General features: G+C 37.9%; 1 protein-coding gene across 4 annotated transcripts in view; it reads right to left on the bottom strand.

Annotated features, from left to right (window-relative positions):
* LOC109109959 (anoctamin-1-like) overlaps positions 1–13845 on the bottom strand; it is a 41472-nt gene that overhangs the window by 10645 nt on the left and 16982 nt on the right. For 2 of the 4 annotated variants that reach the window (XM_042761021.1, XM_042761023.1), the window contains exons 12-18: positions 8871–9031; positions 5227–5309; positions 4961–4972; positions 4336–4404; positions 3018–3092; positions 2413–2614; positions 2212–2323 (exon numbers count right to left, since the gene is read on the bottom strand). In XM_042761021.1, coding sequence (XP_042616955.1) covers positions 2212–2323; positions 2413–2614; positions 3018–3092; positions 4336–4404; positions 4961–4972; positions 5227–5309; positions 8871–9031 — 714 coding nt within the window. The remainder of the gene's footprint in view (positions 1–2211; positions 2324–2412; positions 2615–3017; positions 3093–4335; positions 4405–4960; positions 4973–5226; positions 5310–8870; positions 9032–13845) is intronic. The other 2 variants (XM_042761024.1, XM_042761022.1) reach the window with 1 other exon arrangement.

Below are 13845 nucleotides of genomic sequence, written 5' to 3' on the forward strand. Positions count from 1 at the left end.
GAGGTAGGGGGTTTGGGGGTAGCTCTGTTTCACAACCTAGTGAGCAATATTATATTGGTGAGAAGCATACTGTATGTCACATGTATGTTGTGCTTTTTAATGCTTATATAAGGAATAAGCATTAAGGAATTCCTTGGTCAATCAGGTTTTTGTCCAATGAACAATTAGAATCCAAGCCAGTACTATTATGGATGAACTAGCATGGCGAGACACAGACATTTATGCTGGTCTAAGCTGGTGTTTATGGAAGCTTGCTTCCGCCAGGGGTTACAAAAAGTTATACTATTACGATACCTAATTTTGGCCAAATTCTAAAGGCATGTTCACACTGGCAGCCGTGTGCAGTGACAAAGCGGGAACTATCAATGAGAGTACAGATGGAATCACCGCCTTATACTGTTAGATACCATTGGATACTGTAGAAATGCCAACTAGAAACCACAAATTCAGTGACTCATTCTGAATGCACCATAAAAGAGTATCAATGTGATTTGTCAGTACATAATACATTATGCTTAATACATTGTTTCTCTTGTTTAGAGTATTGCTCATTGCTAAATTACAGTAGTTGTGTTGATCTGTATTAACTGAATTGGTACTGTAGGGCGGCAGCAGTTTTTTGCCAGCCTTTGACGTTATATGCTTTGTATTGTTAAACCAAAAGACATTAGCTGATTTTACTTAATTACTGATAAGCCATCCTTGTTTAAAGACCTAACTTATGTAATGATCTTTACCTGTGCAGTCCAATGAACAAAGACTCCAGCAAGGCACTTTTTTCTACCTTTTATTTCTCTTATATGTGTTGCTTTTTGTTCACCACATGTACAAACCCTCTTTAGATGCAAAATACACTGCAGTACGACAAATCTATAAGCTCTCTGGCACTTTCACATTGACTCTAGAACTGCAAGTCAGGAGTAAACAAATCAGAGACAGCTCTTAATAATCCCTCTGAATTCCATGAAATTCCTATTACAAAATTCAATTTTTTGTTATATATCATCCTCCAAGTCAGCTAGAAAACTTTTTAGAAGAGCTGGATTTTCTATGGATAACCTCCTTCCGTGAATATGGCAGACCAATTGTGGTACTTATGGTTATTTAAACATTCACCTGGATAAGCCTCAAGCTGTGGACTTCTAAGCTCTCCTAGGCTTGTTTAACCTCAACAATTTACCAACTTACAAATCAGGAAACCAACTGGGCTTCATTTACTCAAATAATTGTTTCACAGACAATGCCCTTGTTACTCCATTGCACATTTGTCATTTCCACCGTGCCTGCTGCACACTCTTTGCTGGTTTTCTTCCAACATAACCTCCACTCCCTCATACTTGTTTCTATGCTCGCCCACCTCTGTTCACCCAGCTAAAAGCTCCTCCTCTCTTATGTAAATAACGCATTTAAATCCACTTGAACATCTTGTCTAGACAGCATCTGTCCTCTCTCCTCCAGGCCTGTTTGTGCAAAATGCCTTCTAACCCCTGAACATCTGATGTTCTTCGTGACGCCTAACTTGAGAGAGAAAATGGCACCAATCAAAGGCTCCTGTTGAAATGTTGAAAGTCAGTTCAAATGCAGAAAATCCAAAGCAGAAATTGGAGACCTTGCTCTGTCACTGAAGCCCTGCGGCTGGCAAAAGCTGCCTCTAGATTAGTTGTTCTCATTCTGCTGGATCTGTCTGCAAGTGTAAATCACCAGATACTACTATTTATAAGGCATCTCTGAAGTGAGCAGCATCTAAATCACATCAACTATCCATGGGGGTTCCCCAGGGCTCAGTACTTTGCCCTTACTCTTTTCAGTATACACAACAATCACTAGGACCTATCATCCAGATACATGGATTTGAGAATAAAGCATGGTGACATTAAGACCACCCATGCTGCACCTAACACACCACACCTTCTCCTGGTCTCTATAATTTTACCCAATTCTTATTAGCTTGGCAACACATGAACATCAAAATCTCTCATGTTCTTTATGTGAGAAGCATCTGTAGGGAGTTGATGTCTATACATTGTTCCAAATCAGTCATTTCTTTTTCAGTTAGGATATAGCAAAGTAAATAGTAGACAACAGGGCAGCTCACTAGGTTTGGAAAACAAAGTTTGTCACTCTAAAAAAGGGAAATCCTATTGCAGATTTGTTAATAACTGAGTATTTGTGTTCAGTTTCAGAGTGAATGCTTGGTAATAATACTCTCACCTGCCTCTGAAGAATGCCAGGTACACAATAGGGGTAAATGCATTTGCAAACTTCAATATGAACGTCTTGAAGATCAGCCTCTCCTCAAAACTCTTGTCAGTTTTTGGCACTTCTGATGGGTTGAAAACAACATTCTGTAAACATAATGTTTTGCAACACAGTGGACAAACTAAATGTCTTGAGAACAGCAACCAGAAGTACCCATAATAGTGAGCCAACGTGCAATTGCTCCATAGACCTCATCCATTATGATGATGATAATGAGGTTGATGATAGCGGCAGTGGTTTTAACGGTGGCCCGTATATTAGTGCGGAATGATGGAGTGGAACTCATGTGCAGGGCAGTCATAATGGAGACCCTGTATAGCACCACACCAAACACGATAGCCAAGGTCACACAGATCTGCATTGAGCACACAAACCCACACAATAAGAAAAGTGACTCTAATTATTATCAAATAATATACTGACACAGATTGAATACAGTATCATGCAAAAGACACCATTGTTGATTACCAATGCAATTATAGAAAGCCAGATGTAAGTCACCAAGACTACTTTATTATGCAACTGAAAATGTTTGATAATAGAGGGCTTAATGAGAACAGTGAGCAGTATTTGTCTGCTTTTTTGATTTTGACATAATGGCCATCCATATATAAAATAAATTGACTGGTTGTTGAAAGTACATTTAACCACTAAATAAATGTTCCGAGAGTTAAATTCCTTTTATTTGTTATATTTAAAACCTATGTGCATCACAGCATTGTAATGAAAAAAAAAAAATCGAATGAATCAAGTCTTACCAAAAAAACCATCATGACAATAATAGTCATGTAAGCTGGCATTCTGTCTCTACATGTCAGCTTCACATTTTCTTCCTAGAAAAAAGATATGAATTGTCAAATGTGAGATCAAAACATATAATCCAGACACACCCAAACACATACATCTTGCAATAGGAACTTGGTCGAAAATCAGATGGGTAGATTCCAGCATGCTTTGGCCTCAGAAGGGACAGAAAGGGTCAAGCTGAGCAGAGCAAAAGCAGGTCCCTAGAAATGCCTTACAACTTTGCTGTCACATAACATTCAGTATACTGCAACTGGGTCAACATCTACTGAGCGTAATATGTAATCCCAATAATCCAGACATCCTTATGACAGCAAGGACGGCATGCATAAGTCAATAGACAAAAATATTGCTAGAATCAGCATTGCCCGTAGATTGTAGATTATTCTATCCAAGAACAACCCACTTGGACATTAAGGGGTCCACTAATCAACATGTTAAATGCAAAACATTTCGCTATTTCATGTGGCAGTACTGGCAGTCAAAAGTTTGGAATAATTGTTTTTTTTTTCATGTTTCTCATAAACTCGTATGCTCACCAAGGCTGCATTTATTTGATGGAAAAGACAGTAAACTATTATGAAACATTATTACAATTTGACATTTTTCAATTTCAGTATATTTTGAAATATTATTTATTCCTGTGACGGCACAACTGATTTTCAGCAGTCACCACTCAAGTTTTCAGTGTCACATAATCAGACATAGAGAAAGAAATCAATACTTTTGATGCATTAATTTCAACAAAAGTGACAGTAAAGACATTTATAATGTTAAAATAAATGCTGTTTTCTTTTCTATTCATCAAAGAATCCCAAAAAATGCATCACGATTTCCACAAAAATATAAAGCAGCAAAAAAATTTCAACAACGATAAGAACAAAGGATTCCAACATAATAAGAACCATTAATAAAAATATTAATAGAGTCAGCACCAAATCAGCATATTACATTGATTTATGAAGGATCATGTGACACTGGAGTAATGGCTGATGAAAATTCATTACATTTTAAAATATAATACAATATAACATAAAGGTAATTTAACTACAAAATCAAACCACACTGAAATATAGGCCTATTACTTTTAATCCTGAGATAACTGTCATACCGATGTAGGGTAAAAATGTCTTCACATCTTAATTGTGCTCGCTGACTTCCAGAAATTGTGTAAGTCCAATTGGCAATTCTGTTTGCAATATGTAGCAAATGGTCAAGTGAATGGTGAGTTTGTGAGTTTTTCATCTGAAGCTTGGATTCATAAAGACCTACCTTTGGGGGTTTCTCTTTCTTTAAGGACTTCTTCATGACATGAAACTCATACTCTGCTCTCGGCTGACTCTGGGAAAAACAGAGAAAGCAATTCCCAACATATACAGGACTTAAACCAGTTTAAAAGTGAAAAACAGCGGAAAGAGATAACTGAGCCAAAAGCAGCCATGTGCATGATCAGTGAACAGAACAGAAATTCTGGTAATAGCAACACAGTGACAATCAGTGAAAGTATAATCCTTAAAACCAAAAGCTCTCAGCACCACAAATACATATTCCTTTCCACATTCAGCAGCTTTAGGATTTATTAGTTCCTCCCACTTATTTTATCCACATAAACAGTGGCAAGCCTGGAAAGACTGTGACTGCCGAAAGGAAAGTGAGCAGCTTTTGACCTGTAAGGCCAGAGGAAGAGAGAACAGGAATCTCCCAGACCTCCACAGCAACAGACCGATAGATAGATAAGTGCTGGTGGAATACTTTACACAAGCAAGAATGTGACGACGATGCTTGAAGACGACTTTTAAGATAATATGAAGAATACAGTATGTTAGTACTAAAATGCAACTGTAAGGTTAGGAAGGAAATAAATTCAGTTTATACTGTGAATGAACCAATTCCAAACCTTTTGTTTCCCCTATACAAAACAGGACAAAAAAACAAAAAAAAAAAAAACAATGAAACAACAGTTTGATTTCATGGCACTGAATTAATTAAAAAACAAAAAACATCTTCAATTCTTTACACCCAAGCCTCAGGATAATACAAGTCTATACAAGAAAATAATGGAGCACACCTACAAAACATACATAAACCCACATAATTATCTTATCAGCATCAAATGTCTTATATTGACAATTTCCTCAGTCAACATGGGTGAGCGTGACTAACCTCAGCGTCTTCAAAGCTGGTCAGGTCCCAGATGTAATTGAGCCTCATTTGCCTTCTCTTCCAGTGCTCCATAAACATGGTGGCTGTGTGACACAGATAAGTAACCTTCACTAAATAACTCACATTTATAAATACTGATCGGCTAGGTGCTGATCAGGGTGGTTTCTCAGTTAATATAGAGACAACCGAAGCCTGTAATTTCTCAAAGGCTTTTTTTAAATTGCCCTCTTCTTATCAAGAATATTGTCATTATTATTTCATTCATTTACAGGGTTGGTAACTTTGGAAATCACTAATACATCAATGTTTTTCTAAAGAACCATGGAAAATTATCCTATAGCAACAGGCTGTAAAACTTCTTTGGGAACCCATTTTAATGTTTTTTGAGTCCTTTTCACAATTTTAGGTATGAGTGAACCCCTCTAAAGAGAACTAAACTTAAACCATCTAATGAAGTGTTCTGAACACAGTTAATTTATGTCAGTGTAAATGGAAAGTGGATTGAGAACCGATTATAACCAAAGTGAACCATAAAGAGATCTGATTCCAGTTTCAAGGTCAACAGTGTGACTGCAAAAAGACCTATTTTTCTATATTAATTTATTAATTTCCAAAGATGGTAACTTTGGATTTCACAATTTTAGGTATGAGTGAACCCCTCTAAAGAGAACTAAACTTAAACCATCTAATGAAGTGTTCTGAACACAGTTCATTTATGTCAGTGTCAATGGAAAGTGGACTGAGAACCGATTATAACCAAAGTGAACCAAAAAGAGATCTGACTCCAGTTTCAAGGTCAGCAGTGTGACTGCAAAAAGACCTATTTTTCTATATTCATTTATTAATTTCCAAAGATGGTAACTTTGGAAATCACTTATACATATATGCTTTTCTAAAGAACCATGGAAGGTTCTCCTACAGCACAAGGCTGTAAAACATTTTGGGAACTTGTATTTTAAAGGTGTTTTCACACAGTTTGTTTTGTGTTTGAGTTCGGTTCACAATTTCAGCTTATGTGTGAATGCTCATAACAATCTCAGACCTCTTTACAGAGAACTAAACTAAAATCATCTAAGGAAGTGTTCTGAACACAGTGCACTTTAGGTCAGTGTGAATGGAAAGTGGATTGAGAACAGATCACAACCAAAGTGAAATAAAAAGAGATCTGAGCCCACTATCAAGGTCAACAGTGTGAATGCAAAAATAATTATTTTTCAATATTCTTTCATTCATTTCAATAGCTAGTAACTTTGGAAATTAATAGGTTCTCCTACAGCATTGGGATGTAAAATCTTTTTTGGGAACCTGTATTTTCTAGGGCTGGTCCGAATACCATTTTTTGAGCCTCGAAGCTTCGGTAGTAATGAACAACAAATATTCAAAGTTTCGGAGTTAGGGGTTTGGGAGTGTTGTTCTGTATATATTTTATCAGCACCGAAAATTCTGGGTTTTATTATGCTGTCTAAACTGGATGCGGCGCGCACTGCTGACAAGTTCCCGACAGTAAACTGCTTCTGCGTTCTGTTTATGACATACTGACACAAATTTCAAATTTTTTTGGTAGGTTTGTTTGTTGAGTTGAGTGCAGACTTTAGCTGCTGCAGCGCGGGGCGACACAATTGTCGCATCCGGTGTAGACACAATTTAATAAAGGCAGGAATCTCTGTGTGTCTGTCTGTCTGTCTGCATTTTTATTATGTTGAAATGATGTTCATCCAATCGACTTCACACGGACCCAAGGGAGTGCAGTTTATGCTCCGAGAATGGACACTGCACTAGTGCTACAAAAGTTTTTCCCAAGCAAATTAAGTGCACATTTTTATCATATGTAAAATTACTGATTAACATGCCGGGTGGAGGCAGTAGTTTTTTTTTTCTTTTTTTTTTTCACCAACAATATACTAACTCAGGTGATTTTTCAAACTTGATGTGCTGTTGTGGTAGACCAGACATATTTGGCACACTACCTTTGTCTTGTCCTCACTCAATTTAAAGTGCTGCCGCACAGCTGAGGTCTTCGGCACGTTTGTCTCGTCTTCCAGATGAACTGAATCATGACGTTCACTCATGGGCAATTCATATTAGAGCACGAATGAGAACCGTTTCGCGGGGGATGCCAGGTGTTCAAAAAAAAGAAAAGAAAGAATATTCGAATCTCAAAATTGAAAATCGAATGCCAACCCACCGAACGAATATTAGAATAATCGAATATTCTGGTCCAGCCCTAGTATTTTCACATGTTTTTATGGGTTTTCACATTCGGTTTGTTTTAATTGTTTGAGTTCAGTTCACAATTTTATCTGATGTGTGAATGGAAAGTGGATTGAGATGCCAATCAAAACTAAAGTTAACAAAAAGGAGATCTGAGACCACTTTCAGGGTCAGCGGCTGAATGAATGCAAAAAGAACTTAATTCTCCTTCCACTCTATAAGCTTTCTGGTTCACTTAAAAAGGTTTGACTTTGGATCTTTTAAAGAGTCAACCAGGATTTTCTATATTATCAGTTTCACAGTTGATTTGAGTTGATTTTACTCCCAATGACATCAATCCCCTTTAAAGAGAACTACCCTTACGAAAAAGAAGTTTATTCAAGTGTGCTATTAGTATACTTCTTTTAAACTAAAAAATAGGAAAGTATGCTTTTAGTTTACTTTTTATGTACTTCTCAGAAATGGGCATTACATACTCCTCAGAAATAAACTTAAAAAGACATTTAAGTATACTTGACTTATACTTACAAAAAGTCTAAATATATTTGAGCTATACTTGTGCTCCTACAATTCATGTTTTCATTGCTATACGGTAGAGGGTGCTAGTACACATCTTCTGCATAGAATTTTCCCAAAAAAACACAAGTGAAGAAGAAGAAGCTTCAAACTAGTAGTTTACTGAGACTATACTTCAAAGTGTAAAAGTATTTAATTAGTAAATTGTCAGTATACCTATAAGTTCGCATTTAGTATAATTGCAGTACAAACTACAAACATAGAGGTAAACTAGTTGTGTACTCAAAGTTTGCTACTGTTATACTTAAAGTATACTTAAAAGTATACTTGAACTTTACTAAAGTATACTTTAAGTAAACTTGAAGTATACTACTTTTTGGTAAGGGTAAACAGAAACCATCTAAGGAAGTGGTCTAAGAACAGTTCACTTTAGGTCAATGTAAACAGAAAATGGTATGAGACACCAATCACAACAAAAGTAAGCTCAAATGAAAGCTGAGTCTATTTTCAAACAGAGCAGTGTGAATGCAAAAATAACCGGGTTCTCTTTCCACACAATTCACTTTCTGGTTTACTTTCTTAAAAAGGTTTGGCTTTGGGTTCTTTTAAAATAGGACTCAGATTAGCAAGTAGCTTTGTCAGAGTGTAATTTCTCATTTCAAAGCCTGTAACTGCAGAGGATCCAAACAGGAAAGGCAAATTTAGGGCTTTAGCTAAAATAATCAGCTTTTTAAAAAGCCCAGCATTTGAGCGGGGATGAGTATGTGGAGAATTAAAACAGAAGTGTAAAATCAGGGCACAAATCTCTTCAAAATTTGTCAGAGCAAATCTGCCATCAATATGTACAGACACAACAGTTGGTGTACATCAGCAACAAAGCATGCGGGTGAACATAAAAGTAGAACAGAGCTGCTGACCCCATAGTGCCATAAAGATGGCGAAGAAGACGGTGGCCGCATTGTCGAACAGGTGGCTGGCCCTAGCTGTGCCGCAAGCGGTGACCAGTTTCCAGTAGCTGCAGACTCGGTCACAAATTGGGCACATGGTGATATTGTTTCTCTCGTCACAGACTTCCATACTGAGTATACAAAGAACAAACCTGATTTCAGAAATACATCACATCTCTATGTTTCCCTAGACACCATAATGTTTCCCTGTAAAGCAATTAAGGCCGCAAAGTATTTTTTTCCTCACAATTTTTTAGCTTTTATAAATCTGAAAGAAAATGCATTTATTCTATTTTTAGCTCTTGTTCCAAAAGATGGTGAAATGCTTTGATGTCTAAATAGATGTGGCTAATATGTAGTGTTCTACAAAGGCAGCAAATATATGTACAAATAGTGATCTTCACATGAAATGCATAAGAAACTGTGCACTCATACTTTAGCATGCTGCAATGCTAACTACTACCAATAATAATGTTAAATGTCATGAGAAAATGTCAAAATAAATGACAAACTGAACTAAAAACTAAAATCAATAATTTAAAATGTAATTTTGGCAGCTCAACATTGTATTTGATTAAAATTTCACAGCATTATTAATTATAACCCCTGCGGGTTTGTGAGGGAATTGCAGGGAGTTAGATGAAAAGCTATTAATTAAATCAAATGTAAGTTTAAAATAAATTAATGGCCATTATTATCAAATTAAAGGCTGCCATTTTTTTTAAAATAAGCAAATAGTCTGTTGCACAGCCTGTTTCAGAGTGAAAAGCCGCATTGTGTAACAGATTACAGTTTTTATTTTATAGCATCAAAACACGTCGGTTAACGGTAAATGCTCCTTCTCACAAACTTCAGCTCATCTTCAACTTCCATTTCTATGGACAGAAGTTTACAACATTTCGCTGTTATTCTGCAAAAATTAAAGCTTTCAGTGTAACTTGTGATGTAAAGACAGCATAATTATGCTGGCTCCTCTTTGAAACATACTTCATATCAGTGGTGTTCCTATAATGCTTCAATTTTTTTTTTCCCTAGGTAGGCAATGCACTAGGTTTTGGAACAGCTTGTTTTCAGCAGTGGCATCTGTGGAATTAATGAATGTCGTTCTGAGACGGCCAGCGAACACTGAGTCACTCTCATTAAACACTACATTACAGTCCATTACAGTCGCACCATTTCAAACCCACTCTAAACTCTGTAATTACCACGCACTTCAACATCCATCCATTTTTCTTGCAAAGTTCAGCGGTGATTACTTCCATAAATGGCTAGGCATATTCTTCGCTAAAAATCTTCCACAAAGTTCAAAGCCACTGCGGAAGAGAATGTATTGCTGTCGGGAGATGCTGCTGAAACTTGTTTCTTAGGGGTGTGAGACAGTGGAATGTATTTGAACTCAGTGGTACAGATAAGAATGTGTCATTCAAAATTATTTGACAAACTAATTCTACTTAATTAAACACAGTAATACACTGTAAAAAATTCCTGTCAATTTACAAGGAAATTTAACAGTAAAATGCTGTTTTCATGTAATAACAGTAAGTTACTGTTTTTTGCAGTGCATTGTGGGACAAGTTGACCTTTATGAAGAGGATTGAACCACGAAACTGAAAGGACTGCGCATGTGCAATGATGCAGAAATAATGTAATGACGTATGATGTGCGGAACGAGAGGCTCTTCCTTTTGAATAAAGTGTAGTATAAATGTGTGTCCTGTCATTATAAAACTCTCCTTTCACTCAGCAACTGTGAAGTGGAGCAGGACAACCTTGTTTTGGATACTCATCCACAGGCAACCTATTTTAAGCGTGGGGAGGGGCTTTATTTTACATTTACATTTAATCATTTAGCAGACGCTTTTATCCAAAGCGACTTACAAATGAGAACAGTAGAAACAATCAGATCAACAAGAGAACAACAACGGTATACAAGTGCTACGACAAGTCTCAGTTAGTCTAGTACAGAACACGTAGCCAGGTTTTTTTTTTTTTTTTTTTTTCAATGAATATGATAGACAAGAAAAAGAAAAGGTAAGTACTAGTATTAGTTGGTTAAGTACAGGCGAAAAAGATGAGTCTTTAGATGTTTTTTGAAAATGAGTAAAGACTCAGCTGTTCGAATTGAGATCGGAAGGTTACCAGCTGGGCACAGTCCAGGAAAAAGTCAGTGAGAGTGATTTTGAACCTCTTTGGGATGGCACCACAAGGCATCGTTCACTTGCAGAGCGCAAACTTCTGGAGGGCGCATAAGATTGAACTAATGAGCTTAGGTATGTTGGCACCGTGCCAGTGGTCGTCTTGTAGGCAAGCATCAGTACCTTGAATTTAATGCGAGTGGCTACTGGTAGCCAGTGTAACCTGATGAGGAGAGGAGTAACATGAGCTGTTTTTGCCTCATTGAAGACAACCCTAGCTGCTGCATTCTGGATCAGTTGTAGAGGCTTGATAGTACATGCAGGAGGGCCCGCCAGGTGAGCATTACAATAGTCCAGTCTGGAACGAACAAGAGCTTGGACAAGAAGTTGGGTGGCTTGCTCTGACAGGAATGGTCTAATCTTCCTAATGTTGTATAAGTCAAATCTGCAGGACCGGATCGTTGTAGCAATATGGTCGGTGAAGCTTAACTGATCATCCATCACAACTCCAAGGTTTCTGGCTGTCCTGGAAGGAGTTATGGTTGACGAACCCAGCTGTACAGAGAAGTTTTGATGGAACGATGGGTTAGCTGGAACCACCAGCAGTTCAGTCTTAGTAAGGTTAAGCTGAAGGTGATGGTCATTCATCCAGCTAGAAATGTCTCTCAGACAGGCTGAAATGCGAGCAACTACCGTCGGGTCATCTGGTTGGAATGAGAAGTAGAGTTGAGTGTCTTCAGCGTAGCAGTGATAGGAAAAACCATGCTTCTGAATGACAGATCCAAATGACGTCATGTAGATGGAGAAGAGAAGTGGACCGAGTACTGAGCCTTGAGGAACCCCAGTAGCAAGTTGTTGTGACTTAGAAACTTCACCCCTCCAAGACACCATGAAGGATCTATCAGACAGGTAGGAGGTTAAGCCACTGGAGTGCAGTTCCAGAGATGCGCATCTTTCTGAGGGTGGATAGGAGAATCTGGTGATTAACGGTGTGTGTCAAAAGCAGCAGACAGGTCCAGCAAAATGAGTACTGAGGATTTTGAAGCTGCTCTTGCCAGTCGCAGGGCTTCAGTAACCGAGAGCAGGGCAGTCTCAGTTGAGTGGCCACTTTTGAAGCCAGACTGGTTGCTGTCCAGGAGGTTGTTCTGTACAAGAAACTTAGAGGAGAGTTGGTTGAACACAGCTCGTTCAAGTGTCTTTGCAATGAATGGAAGAAGGGATACCTGTCTGTAGTTTTCTAGAAGTGCTGGATTTGGAGATGGTTTCTTCAGCAGTGGGGTTACGAGAGCCTGCTTAAATGCTGACGGAAATGTTCCAGAGTGAAGAGAGGAGTTGATAATGTGAGTAAGTTAAGGTATAACTGAAGAAGAAATCGCTTGAAGGAGGTGAGTGGGGATCGGATCAAGTGGGCAAGTAGTAGGATGACTGGACAGGATAAGTTTGGAAATGTCCATCTCTGAGATTGGAGAGAAGGAGGAGAGAGAGTGTGCATTAGTTGTTGTGAAGTTATCCTCAGTCTGCGGTGTGGAGAATTGGTCGCTGATGGTTCTTGTCTTATTTGTGAAGAAAACTGCAAAGTCGTCAGCTGTAAGAGTCGATTGAGGGAGGAGGTGGAGGCGGATTAAGAAGAGAAGAGAAGGTTTTGAAGAGTGTCCGAGCGTCACAACAGTTGTTAATTTTGTCGTGGTAGTATGATGTTTTAGCAGTGAAAACGTTTGCAGAGAAGGAAGAGAGGAGAGACTGATAGACTTAGTGAGGTTGGTAGAGTTTCTTGATTTATGCCATTTCCTCTCTGCAGCCCTGAGTTTAGAGCGATGTTCACGGAGAGCATCGGACAGCCAGGGGGCAGATGGGGTGGAGCGTGCTGGTCCAGACGATAGTGGGCAAAAGTAGTCCAAGCAAGAGGTTAGAGTGGAGCAAAAAGTGTCCGTAGCACTGTTCGTGTCCAGAGCTGAAAACTGTGAAAGTGAAGGAAGTGAGGATGAAACCACAGAGGATAGGCGAGATGGAGAGAGTGAGTTATTATTTTTTTTGTTTCAAATCAAAGCTGCATGGAGAAAAGAGGTGTCTAAAATAATTGGAAGACCCAAGATGATGATGAAGACCATCAGCCCAGAAGTATCTCATCCTTAACTCAACCTTATGCTGTCTCAAACCTGTAGGACTTTCTCTTGGAGTTCAAATTGATATTGTCATAAAGAAATGTTTGCCCATACAATGGAAGAAAAATAGGGGCGAAACGTTGAGCTCCAAAAAGAACATAAAGGTATGATTAATCAATCAAAGACACCAGTCATTTCATCTGATATCAAAATATCAGACCAAAGGACCACAAATGAGAGACTGGAATGTACGGTGTAAAGTGTTTTCACCCAAACAAATTGAATCACTTCAGAAAACTGGCTAAACCACATGATTAATTACCTCTATCCTCAATTTACTGTATGTCTGTTGGTATTTGAATGTTTTTTCCCCATTTTCTTTTGCATTGTAGGGACAAACAGACATTTTATCTCCAGTAAAGTATCATCTATATTGGAGTTTAAATTGGCTAATGCTGATTTGTATTTTATAAACCATTTGTTTTGGAAAAAAAAAAAAACCTTAGCTGGTGTTCACTGAAGCCTGATTTGAGAGTACATTTGTATTTTATGAACAAATAAAGACTTTATGTATGTTTGTATGCATGTATGCATGTCTGTTTTAGGGCATATTGTAAAAGTTTATCTATAGTGTTGTATCAGATTAAAAGCAAAACATAACTTGACTTTGTTCTCTTTTGTAATACACATAGTCAAATAGAAAATGCAG

This window comes from Cyprinus carpio, chromosome A7 (genome assembly GCF_018340385.1).
Source record: "Cyprinus carpio isolate SPL01 chromosome A7, ASM1834038v1, whole genome shotgun sequence".
Classification (NCBI taxonomy): domain Eukaryota; kingdom Metazoa; phylum Chordata; class Actinopteri; order Cypriniformes; family Cyprinidae; genus Cyprinus; species Cyprinus carpio.